The sequence below is a fragment of the Neltuma alba genome, unplaced genomic scaffold (genome assembly GCF_004799145.2).
Source record: "Neltuma alba isolate B1F8T4 unplaced genomic scaffold, ASM479914v2 tig00012167_pilon, whole genome shotgun sequence".
Lineage (NCBI taxonomy): Eukaryota > Viridiplantae > Streptophyta > Magnoliopsida > Fabales > Fabaceae > Neltuma > Neltuma alba.
In genome coordinates, this window is record NW_021636714.1 from 368,471 (window position 1) to 391,802 (window position 23,332).

Below are 23,332 nucleotides of genomic sequence, written 5' to 3' on the forward strand. Positions count from 1 at the left end.
TCAAATGAGTCTTATATTAAGGACCAGAAGAGTACTTTATAGATATAAGATATTTCAAACATTTTTTTGTAAAGAGTAAATAAGAAGGGTTATATTATGTTATTTGTTTAAAAACGTCCTCATATTTTAATTATGCCCTGACTAATTAAAGGGAAACCTCGTAATGCTTTCTCAAGCTGCAAAAAAGTTGCTGAACTCATGGGAGGTAAAAACAAAACATCATGTTTTGATCGAGTGTCTTATAATCTAGATCAACTTTTTGCTGGTAAAAAGAAAAAAAAGGTCAACTTTAATTTTTGAGAGGTAAATTACATAAGGCATCAAATGGAGTAACTTATTAAAAACTATATCACAAAACTAGTTGAGAATTTAATTTGGTTCTAAATAAAGTACACACATTTACTCTATATCTTGTATTTATTTTTTATTTTTAAATAGTCTCGATGATGATTGTCTATATCAAAAATTTACATTCTAACATATGTGATTAACATAGTATCTTAAGAAACATAACAACTATTTATTACAATAATTAACTGAAATAATTTTCTTAATATTATCAAATTAGTTTAATTCTTATATTAAGTGTCGGAAGTAATATTAAATAATCTGCAAATAGTTTTAGAAGTGCTCTTTGGATTGCAAAACATATATTCTTGGCAGGCCTCTAAAGACTAAACTCATTTCTTAAAAAAAAAAAAGAAAAGGACAGGTTAAATCATGCATAAACTGGAGAAGCAAAGGGAAACAAGAGCGAGTTTTGTTTTGGTCAAAACGAAAAGAGGAGCGAGTCAAGATTGATCATTGGGCCTGGAGAATGAGCGGAGTCCTGCTTTATATTGAAGCTGGGTCAAGAGTCATGGTTGACCAGACATGAGTTGACCGAGGATTTCAAATTCAAAGGACGCCCAAGTGGCCCAACAACACCTCGTCACCCCTCGCTTGCCTCCCTTATTCTTCTCTAACCGAGTAACCGTATTGGGTTGGGTTGACCATCCTCCACCCTTCTTTTCCTTCACTCGGCAGTTTCCCCCTTATTTTCAATTATTCTTCTGCGGCCCCAGAAATACAAAATTCTATTCCTCCCACCCTTCTCTTTCATTCCTTCCTTCTCTTCCCTCTGCAAGCAATCTATGCTTCTTATCTCTCACCTTTATTTTCTTCCAAGATAGGGTTAGAATTACACCTAATCCCTCTTGTTTTCACCCCCCCGGAAAAAAATATCACAGCCACTTGTTAAATTTCAATAAATAATTAAGCCAGAATACTAGACAATAATAATTATAATGTTTTCAAATCAATTAAAGTTTAGTTGTTTTGTTTATGTCTTCAAAGGAGAATGCAATGACATTATCAATAACAATTAATAAATTAATCAAAAGACAGAGTGTTTAGATTTCTTTATTAGCAAACCAATGTGCTTAGGAAAAGTAAGCCTAAACAATTTTCACCCTCTAATTATTATATCTATTCATGTGCCAAAGCTTAAAGCAAATATGGTACCCTATTGTTCAAAGTTATCATCCACTCCAGTCGTAGCCTGGTGAAAAATAAAGTATGTGGTACTATTTATTCATTATTTTTTTTTTGACCGGATACTATTTATTCATTATTACACCTTTTCAAGTGCCCCCCCCCAAAAAAAAATCCATTGTTTTTTTTCACGGGTAATAATCTATTATCTGTTATTTTCCTGTATTTTTCTGGAAAAAAAAAAGTAAATCCATTTCTTTGTTCTTCAACTGTAGACGTCTGTCGGAAGATTGCCTCCGATCTTGACTGCTTGCCTAACATCTGAAGTTCGCGACCTTGGCTCCAAGAATTTGCTCAATATCAGGTATTAGAGTTTTTGGGTTGTTATTTTTATTACCTGGGATTGGATTAATTGGTTTTGTTATTTGAGTAATTCATTTCGGCTGATAACAAATTCCGCGTAAAATTAATTATAATCCCGACAAAACACAATCTCGTGAGTGGCGGATCCACCGTTGTCAGCCCTGCGTGGCTGTTCTCGGGCAAATAGTGAAGAATGTTCGAACCCTAGGGCTTTTTTTAACTCCCAAAATCCGGTGAGATTGATTTGTCCAATCTGGCTATGAATTAGATTTGAATTTTTTCCTCCGCGTCATCTGCTCCCTGGGTAGTTGTTCTTGCTTTGTTTTAATTTTTAGTTTAATTTGGCTTTGAATCTGGTCGTGTAATCGTTTAAACACTGACGATTTTGATTTGGGAATATCTACAGATTGGGTTTAATTTTATTTTTACTAGTTTTTGCTTGGTATGTACTTGGCTATTATACTTCTGCCCTCTTCATTTTGATTACTAGCGACTTGTATGCATTGTGTTGTATTGTTTTGCATTGGATTTTTTGTGCATGGGCATTCTGTTTATTAATCTTTTTTATCATTAATATAGAAAATTCTCAGGGTATTTGTGATGTATGATCTTATAAATGACTTGGCTCGAGTTTTGGCAACGTATCTGGAAAAAAAAAAATTAGTAGGATACTAAATCAGCTATGCATACTTCAAAGATTTCAATGGGCGAAAATCCCCCTGCTCAGTGTAATATAGGTGCGCCTATGACTACGATCAATAGTGGCTCACCAGGGGAAAAATACAACCACTTCTGAAATAATGTTGAATTTCCCGACGAACTTCTAAAATGGTTCATTTTATTTAAGTTTCTGTATGTTTGCAATTATTGCCTGTGCATGCAAAGGAGCATGTGATACTTGTTCTCGGGTTTCAATTTTTTATGGCTGCAAATTAATTTGTGACCCTTCCAGTTGTGAGACGACTTGTCTTAACAATGGCCCTTTCAATTAATAAAAGCTGTGATTGTTTCTGCTGCTGCGCCCATTTTCCTTCCTGAATTCTGATATCCTGATATCTCCCTCTCTTTATGTTCCCAGGCGGCTGAATCTGGGCTTGCGCTCCTTAGCATTGGCTAGCTCATTATAAAAGCATGAGCATATGCTAAAATATGCAGTCTACGGCGCAGATCTCTCTAGATTCTAATTCTCACCTTCATCCAGAGACTGTCTCAATTCAAAATGGTGGTCCTGGAGTTTCCTCTACCGCAAATATTGTCTTGCCACAGCAACCAGGTCAGCTTTCATATTTGCACCTCATTATTATTTTTCCCCAATCTAGAGGTTTTGATGCTTGTGATTGTTGAGACTTGAAGAATGAATTGGTCCATTCTTAACTATCATTTACAGCTCCTAAAAAGCCAACAAGGCAGTGGGCTGCTTGGACTCGTCAAGAAGAAGAAAGTTTCTTCACCGCATTACGACAAGTTGGCAAGGTACATATATTAATTGGTATATTCTTCATGCGATCAATTCATTTGTTGTAAAAGTTTTTGCTAATTACATCACATTATCTTTAAATGTAGAATTTTGAAAAGATCACTTGCCGTGTGCAAAGCAAAAACAAGGACCAGGTATCTATTACTTGGCATACCTCTCCCTTTTCCCATTTGATTTTCCCTAGCAAATTTTATTTGAAATTTATTTTCGATAATTTCTTAAAATGTTCTCCTTTTCCAATCCTTTGTTTTGGGTGCGGGATTGCAGGTCAGGCATTATTACTATAGGCTTGTAAGGCGGATGAATAAGCTTCTTGGACCAGAATTGTGTTTGGATGCCAAAAACTCTAAAGATACAAATGCTGCAATGCTTCGATGGTAAGCTTAACGACACTCTGGCTGACTGTTTACCATATGGGAGCTTATTCGTCAGCAAGATGCGGAGCGCCCTATACTATCACTCAAAGCAGAATGATGGATGATTTCTGCTTATTTTCTCTCATTTTTGTCGCAGGTGGTCATTATTAGAAAAGTATAGCTGCAAAGCCTCAAAGCTTCACCTGAAGCCTCGAAAATTCAAAATATTTGTAGAGGCCTTGGTCAGTAAAATATCTTTAACCATCTGAAGATATCATATTCTATATGTGTTTCAGTTTGTGTTTGAGCTGACTTATATATGTTGCCTTAAAGGAGCACCAACTCATGAAAGACCGGAAGAAGAATGTGCGTAGGAGACCTTTGCTGGGGGAAAATTACCCTCCTGCTGCCCCCAATACTGTTTCAAATCAAAGTAGAACCTTGGGAAATGATGCTCGAACTGTTAAACTGGTTCTTGTTGATAGTCAAAACATTCAAAGCCTTGGAACTTCAAAAGCATCATTGAAGCGCAATGTAAACATGGGTGTTAACCGAAGCAACACTAAGGGAGAGTCAACTGCCATGAAACCTTCAAGGCAACGAAAGAAACCAGGTGATTCTTTTTTGTGTTCCCCTTGTTTCTACTAACCTTCTTGATTTATCTGCTTTATACTATTTTTATACTATTTTTGTCTTTCATATTAGCATTATTGATATCCAATAGAAAACATCCTCCATGAATGCTTCTTTTATTTTTTGTAATAAGGGATTTTGTATGGCCCTTGAGGCATGAGTGACGGATTGTTAGCAGGTATGACCACAGCAGCTGCATATAAAAAATGGGAGAAGGCTGCAATGGCTGGTGTTTCTTTAGTTGCAGATGCTGCAGAACATTTGGAGCGGGCTGCCACTGTCAAAGACTTTGAACATGACCAAGGGGCTCCAGGTAGCACTTTTACCTGTTACTTGCACCCTGAAGGACTTAAAACTTCAGAGATTTATAACTTCACACTGACTCTTCCATTTTATTGCAGTCGAAAAGTGTTCTGAACCTGTTGGCAGTGTTCTGCCCTCTTTGCCTACGCTTCCTCAAAATCATGTTGTTGATAACATACAGAATATTGTGAAGCTCAAGCTCCAGTTATTCCCAATTGATGATTGTACTCGAAGAGCCTTGGAAAGGGTGAGAACAACCTGCAAGCTTCCTACTATAGAATTTTAGATGGCTTCTTAAATGTTATATATATTTATTGTTCTCCAAAATTTCTTTACAGGATAATCACAATCCATACCTGGAGCTTACTCTTAGTACTCGAAAAAAGTTATCATCAGTAATAGATCATCTAAACCGTAAATGGGGTAATTCAAGCATAGCAGTTGGACAAATAATGCTCTTTCCTTATAATACTCAGAAAGAAAACTTGGCTAGTTATCAGAGATGGACACAAGAATCTACAGTTAGCGCAGGAGATGTATATGGAATGATTGGAAGCCCGCCCACATTCCGTTTGAGGTACCTCTTTAAATTTGAAGTGACTGAGCTGTAGCTTTTAAGACATTTAATGAATGTGATTATACTTATATAGTCATTTAGATGAAAAATACTTGTGAAAAATGGTTGTATATGTTTTCATCAAATGATTGTCTCTTAAAAATCATGCTGTTGTGTGTGTTTGACTATTGGGCAGAAGTGTGATTGTTGATGCGGTTGCAAGTCATGACAAAATAGTCAAAAAAGAAAGAAGAGAGATAAAATTAAGAAACATCACATAGACCTTGAATATTTTATTATTTTCATTTTAATTACTCTGAAGAAGAGTTTGAGACACAAAATTCTCATGCAGAAAGCCAGAAATTTTGACATAATCAAATTTGAAGGTTGATTTACAGTCGCATTTTATGTAGTACCCATACTTGTTTTTACCGAGAGAAGCCTATAAACTATGTATTGGTGAACCTATCACCGCAAACTTTCTCCTTACTAGATAGTAGATACTGATTAGATTGTGATTATGTCCACGTTTTTTTGTGAAGGTATGGATGGTTTTCCCATGCTGAACTTGGACCTTCGAATAATCAAGTGCCTGTTGCATTCAACTGTATGCCTGGGCAATCCAACATTGAAACGGTCAGTGTGGAGGGTCACATTGTGGATCCTTCTCTCCCTACGACATCAAGTAATTATCACCAGGATCTTTGTGAAGATCGAGGGACGTCTGCAACCAAGAATCTTGCTCCTACCACTACTTCAACTGATTTGCCTAATGCAAGAGATGACAATGTTTCCCTAAATCCAGGCATTAGGGAGTCTGGTGATGCTACACTCATTGTTTCATCACGAGGAGTAGATGCTGGGGATGAAATTATGACAAAACAAGCGGATGAAATGGTAGCCTCCCTTTCTCTTTCACTCAGATATGCTGGAGATTTTCTTCTTTTTGCATCACATGGCCTTGAAGTGGCACTTGTAGTTTATTCACACTAGGCTAGTGGCTCATACATATAATATATATGATTTAAAGTAAGAATTGTCAATCCATACGCTAGGAATGGGGCCACACATGGTAAGTTCTGCTACCTGATTTGAATATATGTTCAAGTCATGGATATCATTGGAGTCGTGAGATAATTTGTTGGCTCTGATGAAATGATATCTGTTAGAACATAGCTTCTCTCTTTTTTGTGACCTGCCCGTTAGGCCTTATTTTTGTTCGTGAAGTGGAAGATTATCTGTGATTGCTACCATCCAAATCTATATTGTCTTTCTGTTGATGTTTATCTTCCATTGTGTGTTCAGAATGAGTTGAGATTAAGCAGTGGAATGGGTTTCTCGGCTGGTGAATGGGCTGATAGCCTTACCAACATAAGTATAGGAGACCTACTTTCAGGGGCATCCGAGGATCTGGAAGATGTTAATCCAACTGATGCTGAGAATTGTAATGGTCTTCTCCAAATTCCTTTTAGCGCTGATTCTTTTGATGCTGCTATTGCCGCTCACATATCTCGACATCAAGAAAAGATGGGACATCACTTTCAGGCATCCATATATGTTCCAACTGATGGAGCTGAAGAAACATGATGATGCTGCTATTGTTATCAGAAAAGATGGGACATCAACCAACTTTGGCATCACATATATCTTCCATCTGGGACGCTGAAGAAACATGTGATGCATTTTTGTTCAGAAAAGATCCTGTTTCCCGCGAAGCTGGTCCTTGTTTATCTCCCGCTATTTCTGCTGAATCCCACAAACAGGTTCCAGGAAGAAACTCCGATTGCTCTGAGCCTTTGATTCAGGTAGTACTCTATAGTTTTGGTAATCTACTGTTAAAAGTTTATTGGGAATTGATGTTAACTTCCCTGCTTTTTGCAGCAGTCACCTAAGAAAGAGAGGCCTGGGGATAATTTTGTTCATGCAGTCCCTATGGATGGTTTTGAATCCAAGGCGGATTTCCAGGAGCATTCAGCAAAAGATTTCAGCGGGTTAGCTGATATTTACTGGGTATGTTGCTCCTTCCTCCTCCTTTTTTTTTCCTTTTGGGTCAGAGGTCGGTGGTTCTTTTATACTCCAGTTTTACTGTGTCCGTGACCTTGTGCACCCTATTTGGTTCATATGCTGCAAGGCAATTTCAAGGAATAAGTTCACCTCGGCCAAGCGTTGCAAGTTTCTTATTCTCACAGTGTGAATTATTAATCAAATCAGTGGAATCTGGGCAGCTTTAAAGATTTGAACTAGTGATTTAAAAAGAAATTACTTGTATTTGATTTTTGAACCTTTTTTAGTGGCTATTTACACTTATTGGTGCATAATTCCAACTCCTCTTTTGTCTCTATCATGTTGCAGCCTGATTCATTGGGACCACTGGATATAGATATACCATCAACGAAGTACCATAGCCAAGATTTAATTTTAAGTGATAGTCTTGGTGGTTTGAGTCGCCTGATAGCCAGCAGCCTGGATGCATTCCAGAATTGCTCCTTTTTTGGGATTGACAAGAAGGAATCTTGATGAATGATTGAAGTTAGAGAAACTGCCGTCTTTCATATTTTAAAGTTGGAAATGGTGGTTGAGACTCGATCTGCTTGGATGTTATCAAGTATTATCCCTTTTGCGTCGTGGGCTTCGCTGGCAGAAGTTTGCTATAATTAACCCTTTCTCACTCTGACCGACACGAGGGGTTATGCTGAAGGACTGGTTGAAGCCACTGCAACACTTTTTTGTGCTGGAAATTCTTCCGTAATCAGGGTCCCTTCCCGTTTGTACATAGAAACGACCTCGGAGGGATTATACGGTACTTCTCTTTCGGAGCATATGTACATTGTACATTAAAAAGGAAATCGTGTGATCCATGTAGTTTCAAGCTGATGCACAGTAACTTGGATAGCTGATTTTGATTCACTTGTAATTATCATATGATTACTTTATAATCAGTGTTGGATTTAACCATTAACCCATAATGTGTGGGCGCATGCATGCGTGCAACCAAAATGTCATGACAACTTTACCTACTTCAAATATTTGATTCAATGAGTCATGAAAAAGTGTACATACAATGGATATATTGCTTCCGGTTTCTAATATAAAATCTAGTTGATTAATTTGAGAAAATTAATACTAAGTTACTTTAAAATATTTATAGAGTAAAATACGCCAATTATCTTTCTATTTTATCTCAATTACTGAAATCTCTTTTTTATTTTGAAAACGCATATAAACTTTCTTTACAGTTACAACATGTGTTATACAAACCTTTCTCTTATATTTAAGATTTTATTTACATTCACCCAAATCATTAGTTGACCATTATGTTTGACTTTAAATTTTTTTGACCAAAATTTCCCTTTTTAAATTAATAATTATTTAGACATTTATATTTTCCAAAAAATGTTTTTATGAAATCAAAAAATAATTATCTTTAAAATTTCTAATATGGTATAAAATTTATTAATTTTGATCCAAATCATAAGATTTTATAATTTTCATATTTTACTTTAAATTATAAAATCAGTTAAATTTTTAATCAAATCTTTTATGTTTGCCTTAACTGAATGAAATTGATGTAACTGTAAAACTATAATTTAGGAATTTATTAGAATGAGGAGTAAAATGATAAATAAATTTTATTTTGATATAAATTTCAGTTAAAAATAATATTGTTAAAATATTTCTAATAGTGTTAACTAATTGGACTAAACTTTATGTTTTTAAAATAGAGGGGAGGTCTGTGTAATTGATGCAAACCAGAAAGATAATCAGAATATTTTACTCATTTATATTTATAATTTAAAATTAATATATAATCTAATAATACATATAAATATTTTAAAAATTTTTCTTGACAACAAGAAGGTGCCAGAGAACTAGATTAGGAAGGACATGTAACGAGCTGCAGGAGAAAACGAATCTCTTCCGTGGTAACTTATTGTGATTCCATAAAGCATAGGCGTCTATTTCTATTTCTAGAAGTAATTTCTTATCAATAGTCTTATAGTTTAGTATTGTGAATGCTCTTCAATAAAAGGCTATGACCATGTTCAATCCTGCCTGTAACTCTGAGACAATAATGCATGCCTTTTAATTCTAAAAAAATAAATTTAATTACTCGTATTCTTGCTTCGTGTCCTACCCCGCGATGTTTTCTTTGAGAAATTACTGTCCATCAACAAGATGCTCGTTGCGTTGCAACTGTTCAAACGTCATCTTACTTTAAAAATGAAAAAGTGTGTGAAAAATCAAATAACAGATTATCTGAAGACGTAGAAGTTACACATTATGATCATCACCTGTCAGGTTGGGACTAGAATCCCTTCAAATCCACCATAACTTGTGGCAGATCTCAGACAGACTGCAAATACAAGCAAAGCAATGCCAAAGACACCTAACATCACAATATAACTTCCTCCTTTAATCTTATTCCTCCTGTCTGCATCTGTCGCCACACAAACTGAGTCCTCTGCTCCCTTCGCTTTCGCCTCTTCTTCGCCGGACGCAAAAGGTGAAGACGATGACGACGAAGATGAATAACAAAACGACAATGATCTTATCGCTTGACCCATTTCAACTTCACCGTCCATGGCCTCAAAAAGTCGCCGGCCCTTCAACTTCCTTTCGTCTCCGGCGATCTCTGAGGTGCTGTCCTGAAGCTGAGACATGAGGTGTCTTGGAGAACGTTGAAGCAGTTGAATGGCTTTGACAGTTATACTTGAGTCGGGGCAACATCCACGCCTTGTTCTGGACTTAGATTGCTTATAGGCGTTCCAGTGTCGTTCCAAATCGTTGTAAAGCTCCTCCAGTTCCTCTGTTTCTTTTCCTTTTGCCTCCGTGCTTCTCATGGCGGCCTTTGCGTCTTCCTTCTCCTTCCTCACATCAAACAATGGCGTTTTTTTTTTTTGGGAAAAAAAGAAACAGGTGGTTGGACTTGGAACTGGGAGGATGAAATAAAATCAGCGGGGGGTTCAATTATTTTTGAATGGGGTGAGATTATAGCGGGATTATATTATAACGAATTTCGTTATTTCCTTTTTCTTTGTAATTAAAAAAACAGAGAATAAATAGATTTTCTGCTAGTTGGTTTTGATCATCTAGATTTTTATCCAAGTTCTAATTTACAAATCAAATAAGCTATATAATCCTTATGATACAATGAACGAGAATGGAAGCAGAGATGGAGATAAGAAGGATAGAAATTTTTTGACCCAAAGAAAAATCAGTTATTATTTTTAAATGAAATGAATAATTTTCATTGCAAAATACTGTCTCTGGTACTAATTATAAGAATTAGTTGATTAATTTAAGAAAATTAAAAAAATAAGTTAAATTAGTTATTTGTAATAAATATGTGTTGTTTTTCCTAAAATATTATTGCTAATTAAGTGTATTGGCTAGAACCACTATAATTCGAAGGACTATATTGGAAAAAAAAATATAAATATGAGAGACAAAATAGATTGGTATCTTATATTTAGGATTAAAATAAACTTCAAACGAAGTTTTATATTGAGGATGAGAGGTAGTAAGTTATACAAAGTCAAGTGATATACAAGCAGCAGGATTTACATGATTAAATTTAAAATGAAAAAACTTTTCAAATAATGCTTAAATATGTAACACGAATGAATGCTAGTTTAACCCATTTTCATGCATCAGTAAAAAGATACAAAATAATCAAATTTGTCATAAACATACAAGTAATTTTTACTTATTATCCTCATTAATTATACTAAGTTTTTGACATTATATGAATATCTATTCTCTTACTCTATCTTAATTAAATATGAACATTTACGAAAAAAGACATTTAATACTCTTTGAAACTAGCAAATGCTTCAAGGTCAAAGAAACTACCAAATGCTTCATAAAAATAATCAAAATCACCTCCTTGAGTGCGCTTTATAGCAAGGACACGAGGCAATAGTACTGTTAATGATCACTATAACTATCCCAAATTTTGGAAAAAGTAGTTCTCAATTACAAAAGTAAGGAACTGAAAAATTGTAGCAAATTATTAAAAAAGTTTGTAAATAACATGTGGTCAAATTTTAAGTAGTTGACTTACAGTTTATCCATAGCTAAACATGTTTAATATTTCATTAAATGGTAGTTCTAACTAATACACATGACTAGTAAGGATATTTTAAAAAAGATAGTACCTAATTATTACCAATAATTAATTTAACTAATTTTTTTAATATACTTAAATGAGTCATGTAGCTCTTATATTAATAACAGGAGATAATATTATATCCGATCTTTAATATAAAAACTAGTTTAATGTTCAATTTAATTCTAAATATAAAACTCAATGTTATTTTGTCTCTTATGTTTATATTTTTTTAAAAAAATAATCTTGTAGTAGTTTCAGCTAATATATAGGATTAACAAAATTATTTTAAAAAAAGATAATATTTATTTTTGACAACAATCAAGTTAACAAACTTTCTCGCTCTGTTTAAACGGAGATGGTATATTATTAATTTTGTGATGCGAAAGATGATGGCATCAAATCTTACGTTGATCAACCCTGTCATGAAAAAATCCAGGCCTTGGTTTCCGCCAGGGAGGGTGCTAAGGTGGCATGTTCTTTTCTAGTGAGGGGCAATATGACAAAAACATAACATATCCAAATTATGTTCGAGGACATGTGGATTGATTTCGGTGATTGTTGGAATTAGAGTTCTTGGCTTGTCACTTTGATGTGGTGAGTAATAAAATTAGTTTAATTATTTATAATAAACAAAAATTATATATTTTTAAATATTTTTATTAATCATATGTATTAAAATGACGAAGAGGGTGTTTGACAACCTCCAAATCATGGTTTCAGAAGCACTTTTTCATAAAACGAGACAATTTCTCTATATATTTACTTCGTAACTGTAAAAGCACTTCTAAAACTATGGTTTGGTTTCTATGCAAACACTCCTGAAAACTTCTTGGAATGCACAATTATCATAAGAAATATTTAAGACAAAATAAATAACTGAGCTTTCAAGGATGGATATGCATTTGGGTGATTTAATGTTGTGGGATCGGTTCTTCTTCTGTAGCAGAAGCACATACAATAACTGAACTCTGCGACACAACTAACGCAATCACACGAACCCACGCCTTCTGCGTGTGTTGATAATTGATGGACACATTAAATGAGAAATTATGGTTCAGTCCCCCCCACCCCAAAAAACCGAAAAGAAAAAAAGAACAGAGAAATGAGGACAAAGTTAATGGGCCATGTTTGGATGAGTTTGGGCTCGCGAGGAGCTGGCCATCAATTGTCATCGCAGAGTTGGAACCAAACATCATGGGGATGATAAGGTGGGACCCACTATGTTGGTTCTGCTTCTGCCAGAGGGCAGGAAACAGTACCTACACAGTACACACACGCTCGTGAAAGACATGTTTGGGCGAGTTGGGAATTAAATGCAAATGAACGGCTGTAGGGGTGCCTATGTGACTCCCGTGGCGCGTCCCCAGGTCAAGTCAAGTCAACTGAACACGCATACCTTGTGGCTTTGCTTAATGCAAAACTCTCAAATTTTGTAGCAGCCAATACAATAGTACAATAATTCCAGGACACCCAGCGCTTCCCTTCAGCTCGGATATCAGCTCTAAAGTGCAACTTCTTAATTAACGATGGTGTCCAATTTAATATCAGCTCTAAAGTGCAACTTCTTAATTAACGATGGTGTCCAATTTAAGCCGAACAAACCTTTTTCATTTTAACACGTATTATCGTACTATTGTATTGGCTGCTATTAATATCATTATCATCACCATCATCATCAGAAGCACGCATATATTCTTTTTACATCGCGGGATTCAAAATTTCTCTTTAACGTTTGAAACTTCTTAATGACATCGAATCATGTTATGTACGTTCTTTGCACTGGATTATATCGCTCAAGAGGGATAAATAATTTGTTCAAAACATACTGTTTTTTAAATAAATTTAAACGAGAAATATGATGATATTTGAGATCAGGATGAGGTGGAATGCTGAAATATAGTGAAAGTGATTGATAGGAAGGAGGCGAGCAGTGGAAACAGACTGACAACAGCAATTACAGCTGCCACACTGACTTGCGGTTGTTGCCGATTTAAAGCCCTTGTCTCTCTTTTCCATGGCATCCCCTACTTTACCTTCCCTCCCTCCCTCCCTCTTTTTACCAATTCACCCCAAAATTGCTCCTTCATCTCATTTAAACCCCACAAAAACAACTCAATACGAAAAATAGAATAGTGATCGATCACGTTATTCCCACTTTTCACGTAAAAGGGTTTTTGGAATTATCCCATAAAAAAATAATGGCCAGCACAAGTAAAGGGAGAGAAAAAAAGTGACCAATACGCAAGCCACTTTGACTGTTTAAGCGTGAAAGTTGAGTTCCGCTAGTGTGAATGTAAATATGTCTTGAAGAAAGTCATCTCCAATTATGTCACCAGAAAAAAAAAAGGTTATTTCTAATTAAGCCCAATTATGTTCAAATCTGACTTAATTAGATAATAATAGAGGGTTCTAAGAAATAATTTTTCTGCGGCATTAAGGGGATTGTACGCCACAAGCTATTGTTTAGTGTCGTGAAAAAGACGATGGATAAAAGTTTAAGGTACGATCAATAAACAAAATGACATGCTTATGCTGAGATGTGAAGATCAGAAAGACACTTTAGAGTTTTGAGCATATTTGGAGGCATTGTTCACCGCTGCTTTTTCTTTTTTTAAAATTGAGATAGGCAAAAGAAACAGGAAACATTGGAATTGGGATTGGAATCTGAATAAAAGTTGGTTTAAGCAAAGCAAAAAGAAAGTGAAGTGATCACATGATGGGTTTTGGTTGGGGGGGAAAAAACTATCTAACCTGGAGGCCTCTTCTTCTATTCAATTGTGGGTGAGTCTGCTCTGGCCCCACCATCACCCGTCATCATTATGCCTCCGCCTCCAGCCTTCCATTTTCAAATTTGGACCCCACGTCGCCCTTTATTTCTCTCTTTCTGTTTTTTTTTTTGTGAAAATTAACAAGTTACTTCAATTTTTTTTTGAACTAAAGATTACCTCAATTTTAAGTTGGATTTCTATAATTTATTTTGTTTGAATTGTAGTTTTATAATTTATTCTGCTAGGCATTTATTCTTGGATACACAACTTGTTGTTTAACTCTCGGAATTGAGGTGGGGCCTGCAGATTATTTTCTTGAATTATTATAATATTCCCCTTAATTCTTTTTTTGAAAAAAAAAAAAAACGAAGGAAAGACATGCCATCAAATGTGAAACACAACGCCACATGGCTTGCCTTGAGCATCTCATTCTTGTACTTATTTTCCCTCATTTGTAAAAGTTGAAAGCAACCCTCACCACCCACCTCCTCTTGTCCTTATTAATTTATTATTATTATTATGTGTATATCTGTCTATATTCTACACGCTTGCTTTCTCAGCCCTGTACATACTGGGAACAGCAGCCCCTATATATGGCATCATATATAATATTCACTCTAACCATATAGTTCCGCTTCGATTGCTTCGTTATTCTCAACTCCTTTTTGCCCTTCCTTCCTCGTCTTCCTTTCTCACTATCCAGTTTTTCTTCCCCTCTCTTTTACGTTATCCACTCTCTCTCTGCACAGACCCATTGCTGCATCTTCGTCTGCGACTGATAGGTGCGTTTTCCTTTTCTATTTTCCTTTTTTTTTTAAAAAAAATATCTGGATTCTCATCTCACGTCTCTTTTATTTGTTTATCCACTTCGTTTGGTACTTTAGTTTCCTTTTCCTGCAATTTTCTGCGGCTGCGCTCTTTCCTTCTTCCTATTGCTTTCAGTTCCATAGCTTTTCCTTGTTCGCTTCCCATTTTTTCACTCGTGACTCGTCTCCCTTCTGGATTCCCGCTTCCTCGGAACTCTACTTTTGTCGTTGCTATCCCATTCAGTCATTATTACTCCTTATAAATAACCATTTTTATACACTCAAGTGTGCCTACTCGTGGGTGTATAGCTAGCTAGTTTTCCCATATATAATATATAAATATATATATCTATACCTCTCCAGTTTAATTGACTTTGAATATCTGTTCGCCTGTAGTTATATAGATTTTCTTTTCTCTGCCGGTTTCTCGCTGTGATTGAGGGTTTGTTTCGGCCATCTGGACTGTAATCGAAGAGGCTGGTTTTTTACTGTTGTCTTGGATGCGACTGTGAAGCTTGGGATACCATCCAGGAGGTGAAGAAAAGAAAAAGGAAATAAATCTTGATGGATTGGAATTTGAAGGGTGGCTCGTGGGATATGACTGAATTAGATGGAGGAGGTTTACCCAACATAGAAACAACAACGGCTGATAACTATGACGGGTCAGGCCGATTTGGATTAGTGAACGGAAGTGGAGGCGAATTTTGCGTTGATTTGAAGCTGGGTCAGGTCGGCAATTCTGGAACTGAGTCTTCAGGGCCCAAGTGGAAAGTCGCCGCCGCTGCTGGCGGCGGCGGCGGAGGCGGAGTCCCCAGGACGGCAGCGTCGACTCCTTCAGGATCATCGAAGAGAGCTCGGGCAATTAACAACGGGATCCAAACGGCGTCGTGCCTTGTGGATGGGTGCAGTTCAGATCTCAGTAATTGTAGGGAGTACCATAGGCGTCACAAGGTGTGCGAGCTCCATTCCAAGGCTCCTGTGGTCACCATTGGTGGCCACAAGCAAAGGTTCTGCCAACAGTGTAGCAGGTCTGTGCTTTCTTCTTAATCACATCTATCCATATCTACGCTGCCTTCTCACTTACTCTTTGCCATCATTTCTTTAATCACAGACATTCAGAATTTGTGGTTGCCGAAAGAAATTTAAAGTAACCGAGTTCATAGCTTTCTTTTGCTTTGTTCCAGTTTTAGGCAAAATTCCCTAGCAACAAAAGAATCAAAGTACAAAGAACCTATTCTACTTCGATACTTTTTCCCAGATTACAGAATCAAAGTCCATCTAAAATATTTACAACATTCTTTATGCATGGAATCTCATAAAGGCGACTTGCCCGTATTATTACTGCTATCTATTTATGTATGTACTTCTATATATACTAACCAATACAATAAACCGTTTTCTGGCGCATCTGGTCTGTGTAGGTTTCATTCACTGGAAGAATTTGATGAAGGGAAGAGAAGCTGCAGGAAGCGATTAGATGGGCACAACCGACGGAGAAGAAAGCCCCAGCCAGTGCCTCTCACCCGGTCTGCTACTTTATTCTCGAATTACCACCAAGGTTAGTATAACTTGCAGGATATTATCCTGTATTTGACTTGAAGTAGTTGGTTTTGTTTGATAGTGTCTGGTGATTTACATTTTCAGGGAGGCAGTTAATACCCTTATCATCGGGCTCAAATCTCTATCCTTCAAGTGCTATGGTGAACACTGGTTGGGACTGGGAATGGGATGCTAGGACGACGATGGTTCATCATAATAATAAACACCAGATATTTCTTGGGTCTTCTGAAAGCGCCAGAATTAAGCAGGAAGTGACGACATATCATGAGAAGCCATGTGCCGAAACTGCTTCTGGGTGCCACACAGTTCTGAGGACGACGGTGGTCAGGCCTGCAGGGTCTTTCTCATCGGCGGAGGAGTCTCCTCCTCCGCCTTGTGCTCTCTCTCTTCTGTCATCACCGCCGGCACCCACGTACCTGTCACAGTCTCTTGGCCCCACCACCCTCCATGATCACGGCTTACAACAGGCCGTGGACACCACGCTTCTGGTGAGCAATGGGACTCAGCCTTCAATGTATAACTTGTTAGGGTCTGATGCATCCCAGGGGATCCATACTTCTCAATCACTTCCATTTCAGTGGGAATAAAATAGACGCCTCCTCGGAAGCACTACTTTACTTCCAAGTTTGAACCCACCCACTTACACTCGAAAACTCCTATTACATTTCATTTCAGAACAGTTTATGTTGATGAAGGCAAATATGGTTCCAATAACACTTTCCTTATTCACCAATATGATTGTATGAATTTTTCTTTTTTTTTTTGCTTTCCTTGCAAAAACCCTTTTCTGGGGCGATTTTTCCGGACGTTAGGACCTGGGGTTATAATGTGGTAGGACTTGGACATCTTTGATAATGAGGACGACCAAGACTTGAGGGGGGTTGGGGACAGCTACGGAGGAAGTCAAATCTCCGTTTTACAAACGAAGTTTACGAAAAGCACATGTTTAGGGGTGATGATTGGTAGCAGACGATTTCTGGATTCCACACCCACTTCCAACCTGAGTTTACAAACGCCAGTTTACAACAGCTTTTTTCTCGAAGAAACTGATTTATAAATTAAAAAAAAAATATAAAGAGGCTTCAAGAAAGGGAAATTTGATAAAAAATCTTTTGTTTAAGAAGTTAAATTTAAGCGTGGGTAAATATGATATGAATGCAAATATTTTTTTCCCAGTATTTCTTTTACTGTGTATAAAGATTTTTATATTGATAATTATTGCAAATCATTAATAATATGTTACAATGAAAAAATAGTTACATTCGTTATTATAGTTGCGTTTGTACAAATTTAGATTTTTGTAGCTAATTAAATTTTCAAATAGCAACTTTTAACCAAATCTCCCTTCAGCAAATTCAACTTCTACCATTTTAATTTGCGAAGGATGCAACCGGAATTCAATATATAATTTGATTCATAATATGAATTTTTGAGAATTTTTATATTTAATTTTTTACTCAGAGCTTATGAGTAATTTTTCTTTTTATTGAATTTAGGTTTTATGCTTCCTTCATAATTTGGCTATCAATTACTATTACATACACACAAACACATCAATATTTCCCATTGAACTAATTAAAAATTTAGGATGGATCATGAAATGGGCTTCGTAATTACGCTCAGTTGTTTTTTAATTTTACTCATTTTATATTAACTGTGAGCATTTGGCAATGCCTACTATTTTTCGTTAGCAGCAGTAAATTCGAAGGGGGAAAATAACAAAGAAGTCTCAGGTAAAAATTTGATCAGTAATAGGTCCCAGCCTGTGACATCTATATGTCATTATGTGATATTTTGTACCAGTTATATCCACTGGTAATTAAATTTTAGCTAAACTACACTTTTAATCTCTTAACATCACATAAAGTTTCATCTTTTAACTTTAAAAAATATATTTTTAATCATTTAATCTTAAAATTATTAATAAAAAATGATGATATAGAGATTGATAAGACATTTTCAAATGCTAACATATTAAGTTTAATTATAAAAACAATCATAATTATTATAAAAAAAATCATCATGTAAAATTAGTTTGGAATAAAAATGTACAGCTTGAATTTTTTTTAATCTCGGACTTCTATGCAGTTTTCTCCAAAAAAAAAAAGAATTACGTGGAATAAAAACAGCGTCTCAAGCCACAAGCATGAACGGGTGAGATTCGTGTTTGTCATGGACAATGAAAAACGGAAGCTCATGTGCCAAGTGATTGTTGTGAATATCGTTAGATCGCTGGTCTAAAAAAAGAACATCGTTAGATCACTCAAACGGTCAAGATTTATTGTGGCATCCGGTGAATTACTTACTGCAGCGACGTAGAGAATTTGCATCCCATTATTCTATTTTCTATCTTTAATATAAGAGTAAGTTGATTATTTTGAATAAATTATAAAAATTAGTTAATTATTTATAATAAATAGATATTATTTTTTCTAAAATATTTTTATTAATCAAGTACATTGGTTAGCAGTACTATTATTACAAGAATTATCTTAAAAAATATAAGAGATAAAATGAATTAGAGTCTTATATTTAGGATCAAAATAAAAACTAAATAAAATTTTATATTAGGGATGGAGGTAATATTAAGTTTATGCATGCATCTATACAAAATCCAAATCATTTATTATCTAGTCAACTAAATTAATTATTAGCAGTTATAGATGTCTAATTGACTGAAAAAAGATTAAAAGTCCATAAATTTTGAAAAGGACAACACATTCATTGTACTTTGATTAGAAATATAATAATTTATTAAACAAGAGATTTGCTTTAACAAAAAAAAAGAAAAAGAAAGAAAGAACGGGTGCATTCATGTTTTGAAAACTAAACGTTGGTGTACCTTTTTTTTTTAAATTAGCATTCCGGCCAAAAAATAAACAAATAATTCTGGAAATAAAATTTTAAGTGGGTTGAATGTAGGAGTTCATCAAAGTCAATACTAATATGATAGTTTGAAACTGTTGTCCCGAAATATTTTCATGTCGAAGATTTAACTTTAAGTTCACCTATGTCAAATAATCAAACACATATCCAATCTACTTGCCTCAATGTCAATACCCAGTCATTCTTAGTACTACTTCCACCAGTGTGATCAATATGAATAAATTAAAAAATTTGTTAAGTTAATTATTTGTATTAAATATATGTTGTCTTTTTTAGAATGTATTTGCTAATTATGTGTATTAGCTAAAACTACCATTTCATGAAACATTTAACATATGTAATTACTACAATCATTACCTTAGAAAAAAATGAATAAATATAAGAGACGAAGTGGATTGAGATCTTATATCAAGAATTAAATTAAAAATCAAACTAGTTTTATATTAAGAACCGGAAGTAGTATTTAAATAAACTCAACTGCAAAAACTTGCACAAAACATTAATACAAAATCTTAAACAAAAACAAACATTTTTCACAACAAACAATAATCGAGAATTTTGAAGAAAAAGTCATTGAATGTTTGCCCGTCAAATTAAACACCTCACTAAATAGTAAACACCACTGCCAGTATGATTTTTTTAAACAAGAAAAAATAAAGTAGAAGCCGGAGGCCTAATGCACATGACCCAATTCTTGGAAAAGTCCAAAACTAGCCATTTCAGTTTCATTATCCATAGTATTAAATAGAGAATCCATGAAAATCTGGAAAATTGAGTGATTTCATTAAAGATAGAAGCGTTTCATGCTGACGTATCAAGCACACATTGATTGACAGAACCCAACCCCTTTACTGCCCACATGAAATGAACTCCTCCTATATATACAGCTAAATCCATTCAGATCACCTCACCGTGCATGACCACCGGAGCATACGGAGGAGGCAGAACAATGAGGCGGCTCAACGACGATATCATGGCCAACATCCTGGCGAGGCTCCCGGCCGTATCATTTGCAGCCGCAGCTTGCGTCAACAAAACTTGGAATCGTCTTTCCTCCCAAATTCTTTCTCGTCCCAAGCTCGCTTCGGCTCTCTCCCTCAATCCCTCCCTCATTGTATTTACTACACCCACCTCAACACTACTTTCCCTCTAGTTGAATCCTTATTTTGATTTCTTATTTTATCTGAATTTTGGTGGTTGACAGCATGCTGTGAGGGAGGTTCTTGACAATGTTCTGAGCAAGCCAATTCGTCCCCACTTTGCCATCGCTTTCATCAGTGAAAAATATGGCTTGAGATTGGCTCACATGCTTGTACATATTCTTCCATCTTTAGAATATTCTCTTTACTTTCATTTTATGTATTGATTGCTCTATATTCTTGATCTGATTTGAACAATGGTTTATATGATTTTGCAGATTAATGACAGATTGAAAAACAGAGTTCCTTTGGTTGTTCACATCAGCCATGGGGTGATGGGCAAGGATGTTCTCTCAGATGAACTTCGAGAAGTATATTTACATAATTACGTTTGTCTTGATGAGCTGCAAGCTTATATACTGTGTGTGTGTGTATCACTCTTGTCAGCAAATATTTAAGATAGTAAGGAACGTAGTAAATATGCAGGTGAAATGGGAGTACTTCGATTATAGTGGCGATCATCCTCGAGAGTGCAACGTATATGGCAATATAAATAAAGGGGTTGTTCTGGTTCTGGGATTTGTCCCCGGACTCAAAGTTGATGCTATACCCTTATTTCGTCCACGCCAGGTATATAAATGGTCCTATCATTAATCTTTTGAATATGGTCTGTTTTTTTTTTAATCTTCAGTTAAAATAAAAGAGAGAGTAAATTAGAGTCATCATTACGCAAAGATTGAGTTTAATATTTATTCGTTGATTTTTGTGTGCGGTTATTACAGGATCCTGGTGGCGAGCAGGCAGACAGATTTTTAGCAGATATTAAGGCTTTCACAGCCGCAGCTTCTGGCCATGAATCTCCAGCTGCCATCATGATGTTTGGAGTTAAGCATTGTTTTGTTCTCCAACTACTTCCACATGTTCTGCCATTGATGATTTTCCTGACATGTTTTGCCTTTTCTAATCTTAGGATCGTAGGAGTAACATGAATTCTGTTGTTGCAAAAATGGGTAATGCATCACAATTCCCTTTTTCTATCTTCCCGCTGCCGGAAAATTATTGTTATTTTACTTTGCTTACATATATAGAAAATCATACGTGGCAGATCATGCTCTGCCAAAGGAGACAGTCATGATTGGAGATGCAGGCGGCTGCTTTTTGTTCAACAGTATGAATCACACAATAACTACTCCGAATTCCTATGTATTGGACGCTGTTGCGCTGGTGTTTGCTGAGGACAAAGACAAGTCTCCTGGTACAATGAGATTCCTTAATGCAGTCAACACATTATTTATTAAACCAGATTAATGCTGATGGTATTACATAAACTGAGCAGACGTGGGGGAAACAGAGTTCAATGTGGTCTTGGCGGAGGGTTTGGTGCCATTTGGTCCACCATTCGAGGTGATTGTCGTGGGAATGAATCCATCTCAAGAATGGACCGTTTTCTCTGCTAGAATGGAAGGATGTGATGTCATTTTGAGCAGCGACGCAGTTTTTGAGACAGTTCTTGACACTGTATGTTGTATCAACATTTCACAAAACCCATGACAATATGTGCATTCTAGTTTCCGTCTTTTAAATTAACTGTACAATCGCAGGTGAGTGATCCCAACTTTGAATTGTACATTGGCGTCACTCAAAGAAGAGGGGAAGAAGAATCCTTATTCTTCTATCGGGTTTTATCGTAAGACTAGTGTGATTAACTTGCTGATACTGATATGACGTATAATTCTGATCGTAGCTGATGATATTTGTGGCATGATACGAAAACAGGGGAGAAGGAATCCACTTTGTGGTTGATGGGATAGGCTTAAAACCTGGAGATTCCTTTGTGTTCTACCACACAGACAAGGACGGTGCAGTTACGAGCAGAGACATAGCCTGCGAGAATCTGGAGACGTTGAAGGAGATTGGTGATGAGAATGAGAGTGACGTGTTTGGGGGATTAATATTCGCGAGCAAGTTTCGTGGGAAGGCGTACTTTGGAGAAGAGAACGGTGATGTGATGCCATTGAGTGAGAACTTCCCAGGAGTTGCAATAGCGGGATCATTCTGCGACGGAGAAATAGGACGAGGTTGGTGTAGCTTCGTTACAGAAACAGAAGCTGAAGAAGAAGAAGATGAGGAAACCAGTGGTCGTTGCTCTCTTCGTGCCTTTTCTGCTCTTTACTTGGCCATGTCTTATGTTACTGCTTCCGCAGCAATCCATCGCTGACACTAGTCTTTGGATTTACATGTTGCTTACATAATTTAGTCAATTTATGCAGTTCATCTGTTCTGATATTTGCTCCCTTTAGACCTATGTGTTTGCATTTTTCAATCGTTTAAATATAAGTTGCGACTTTATTCTTTTCGTTTGCTTAATTTGCTTTTGTATTTTTGTTTTTACAGAACACAAGGATTTGCTTAGTCACCCAATAATACTAAAAAATAAATAAAATTATTTATGATAAGTGAATGATGTAACTTATATATATACACTCCTCCGGTCCTAAATGTAAGACCCTTATATGTAAAAGGGTCTTACATTTAGGACCGGAGGAGTGTATATATATATATATAGTACCACTATTATTCTCATTAATATATTTTAAAATAGCAATTCAAATTTTTTTAAAAAAATTATCAACAGCCATTTAAATAGGGGTTATATTTGTGCATTACACAGCTCAAACGAGTCATATTATTTATAATTTTACAATATTTTAAAATAGGAACTTAATGGTATGCTTTTTATTTTGGGCATAAACAATTTGGCTACGTGCTTAAAGATGTCATATCGGGTAAAATTCGTAGATGCAATATATTCAGAATCTCCGGAAGGAATATCCTTAATTATGATTAACAAGAATAATGTTAATATTAATGGCAAAAATATATATCCATTATTCTAGAAA

At 35.8% G+C, this 23,332-nt stretch overlaps 3 protein-coding genes across 7 annotated transcripts; all 3 read left to right on the forward strand.

Annotated features, from left to right (window-relative positions):
* Positions 1–1,684: 1,684 nt before the first annotated feature.
* Positions 1,685–8,211, forward strand: LOC114724133 (TSL-kinase interacting protein 1). Of its 5 annotated transcripts, none has more exons than XM_028910438.1 (15): positions 1,685–1,837; positions 2,915–3,109; positions 3,224–3,309; positions 3,400–3,447; positions 3,581–3,690; positions 3,827–3,911; positions 4,003–4,282; positions 4,481–4,615; positions 4,704–4,852; positions 4,944–5,182; positions 5,704–6,058; positions 6,467–6,688; positions 6,775–6,966; positions 7,043–7,171; positions 7,514–8,211. In XM_028910438.1, exons 2-15 carry the CDS (start codon positions 2,986–2,988, stop codon positions 7,676–7,678), a joined length of 2,319 nt encoding a protein of 772 aa, XP_028766271.1. In that variant the 5' UTR covers positions 1,685–1,837; positions 2,915–2,985; the 3' UTR covers positions 7,679–8,211. The 5 variants fall into 5 exon arrangements, with proteins under 5 accessions (XP_028766271.1, XP_028766273.1, XP_028766274.1 ...); XM_028910440.1 differs by having other exon boundaries at positions 4,493–4,615; positions 6,467–6,695; positions 6,782–6,966; XM_028910441.1 differs by having other exon boundaries at positions 4,496–4,615; positions 6,467–6,695; positions 6,782–6,966.
* Positions 8,212–15,176: 6,965 nt separating this feature from the next.
* On the forward strand, positions 15,177–16,994 carry LOC114724052 (squamosa promoter-binding-like protein 13A). The gene is made up of 3 exons (XM_028910319.1): positions 15,177–15,875; positions 16,269–16,405; positions 16,492–16,994. Exons 1-3 carry the CDS (start codon positions 15,412–15,414, stop codon positions 16,992–16,994), a joined length of 1,104 nt encoding a protein of 367 aa, XP_028766152.1. The 5' UTR covers positions 15,177–15,411.
* A 3,215-nt stretch (positions 16,995–20,209) lies between these two features.
* LOC114724053 (F-box/LRR-repeat protein At5g63520-like) lies at positions 20,210–22,650 on the forward strand. Its single transcript, XM_028910320.1, has 10 exons — positions 20,210–20,407; positions 20,498–20,605; positions 20,711–20,803; positions 20,919–21,062; positions 21,215–21,316; positions 21,403–21,442; positions 21,538–21,687; positions 21,769–21,950; positions 22,034–22,119; positions 22,209–22,650. The coding sequence occupies exons 1-10, from the start codon at positions 20,210–20,212 to the stop codon at positions 22,648–22,650; spliced, it is 1,545 nt and encodes a 514-aa protein (XP_028766153.1).
* Positions 22,651–23,332: the final 682 nt, after the last annotated feature.

What these genes read in the sequence shown, in the direction of transcription:
- LOC114724052 (XM_028910319.1), top strand. Translation starts at nt 15,412, where the DNA reads ATGGATTGGAATTTGAAGGGTGGCTCGTGGGATATGACTGAATTAGAT. An exon ending in TTCTGCCAACAGTGTAGCAG is followed by an intron (nt 15,876 to 16,268) that starts GTCTGTGCTTTC and finishes TGGTCTGTGTAG; the next exon opens with GTTTCATTCACTGGAAGAAT. An exon ending in ATTCTCGAATTACCACCAAG is followed by an intron (nt 16,406 to 16,491) that starts GTTAGTATAACT and finishes TTACATTTTCAG; the next exon opens with GGAGGCAGTTAATACCCTTA.
- LOC114724053 (XM_028910320.1), top strand. Translation starts at nt 20,210, where the DNA reads ATGACCACCGGAGCATACGGAGGAGGCAGAACAATGAGGCGGCTCAAC. An exon ending in TTCTGTTGTTGCAAAAATGG is followed by an intron (nt 21,443 to 21,537) that starts GTAATGCATCAC and finishes CATACGTGGCAG; the next exon opens with ATCATGCTCTGCCAAAGGAG. An exon ending in GGACAAAGACAAGTCTCCTG is followed by an intron (nt 21,688 to 21,768) that starts GTACAATGAGAT and finishes TAAACTGAGCAG; the next exon opens with ACGTGGGGGAAACAGAGTTC.
- LOC114724133 (XM_028910438.1), top strand. Translation starts at nt 2,986, where the DNA reads ATGCAGTCTACGGCGCAGATCTCTCTAGATTCTAATTCTCACCTTCAT. An exon ending in ACATGACCAAGGGGCTCCAG is followed by an intron (nt 4,616 to 4,703) that starts GTAGCACTTTTA and finishes ATTTTATTGCAG; the next exon opens with TCGAAAAGTGTTCTGAACCT. An exon ending in TATCTCGACATCAAGAAAAG is followed by an intron (nt 6,689 to 6,774) that starts ATGGGACATCAC and finishes TTATCAGAAAAG; the next exon opens with ATGGGACATCAACCAACTTT.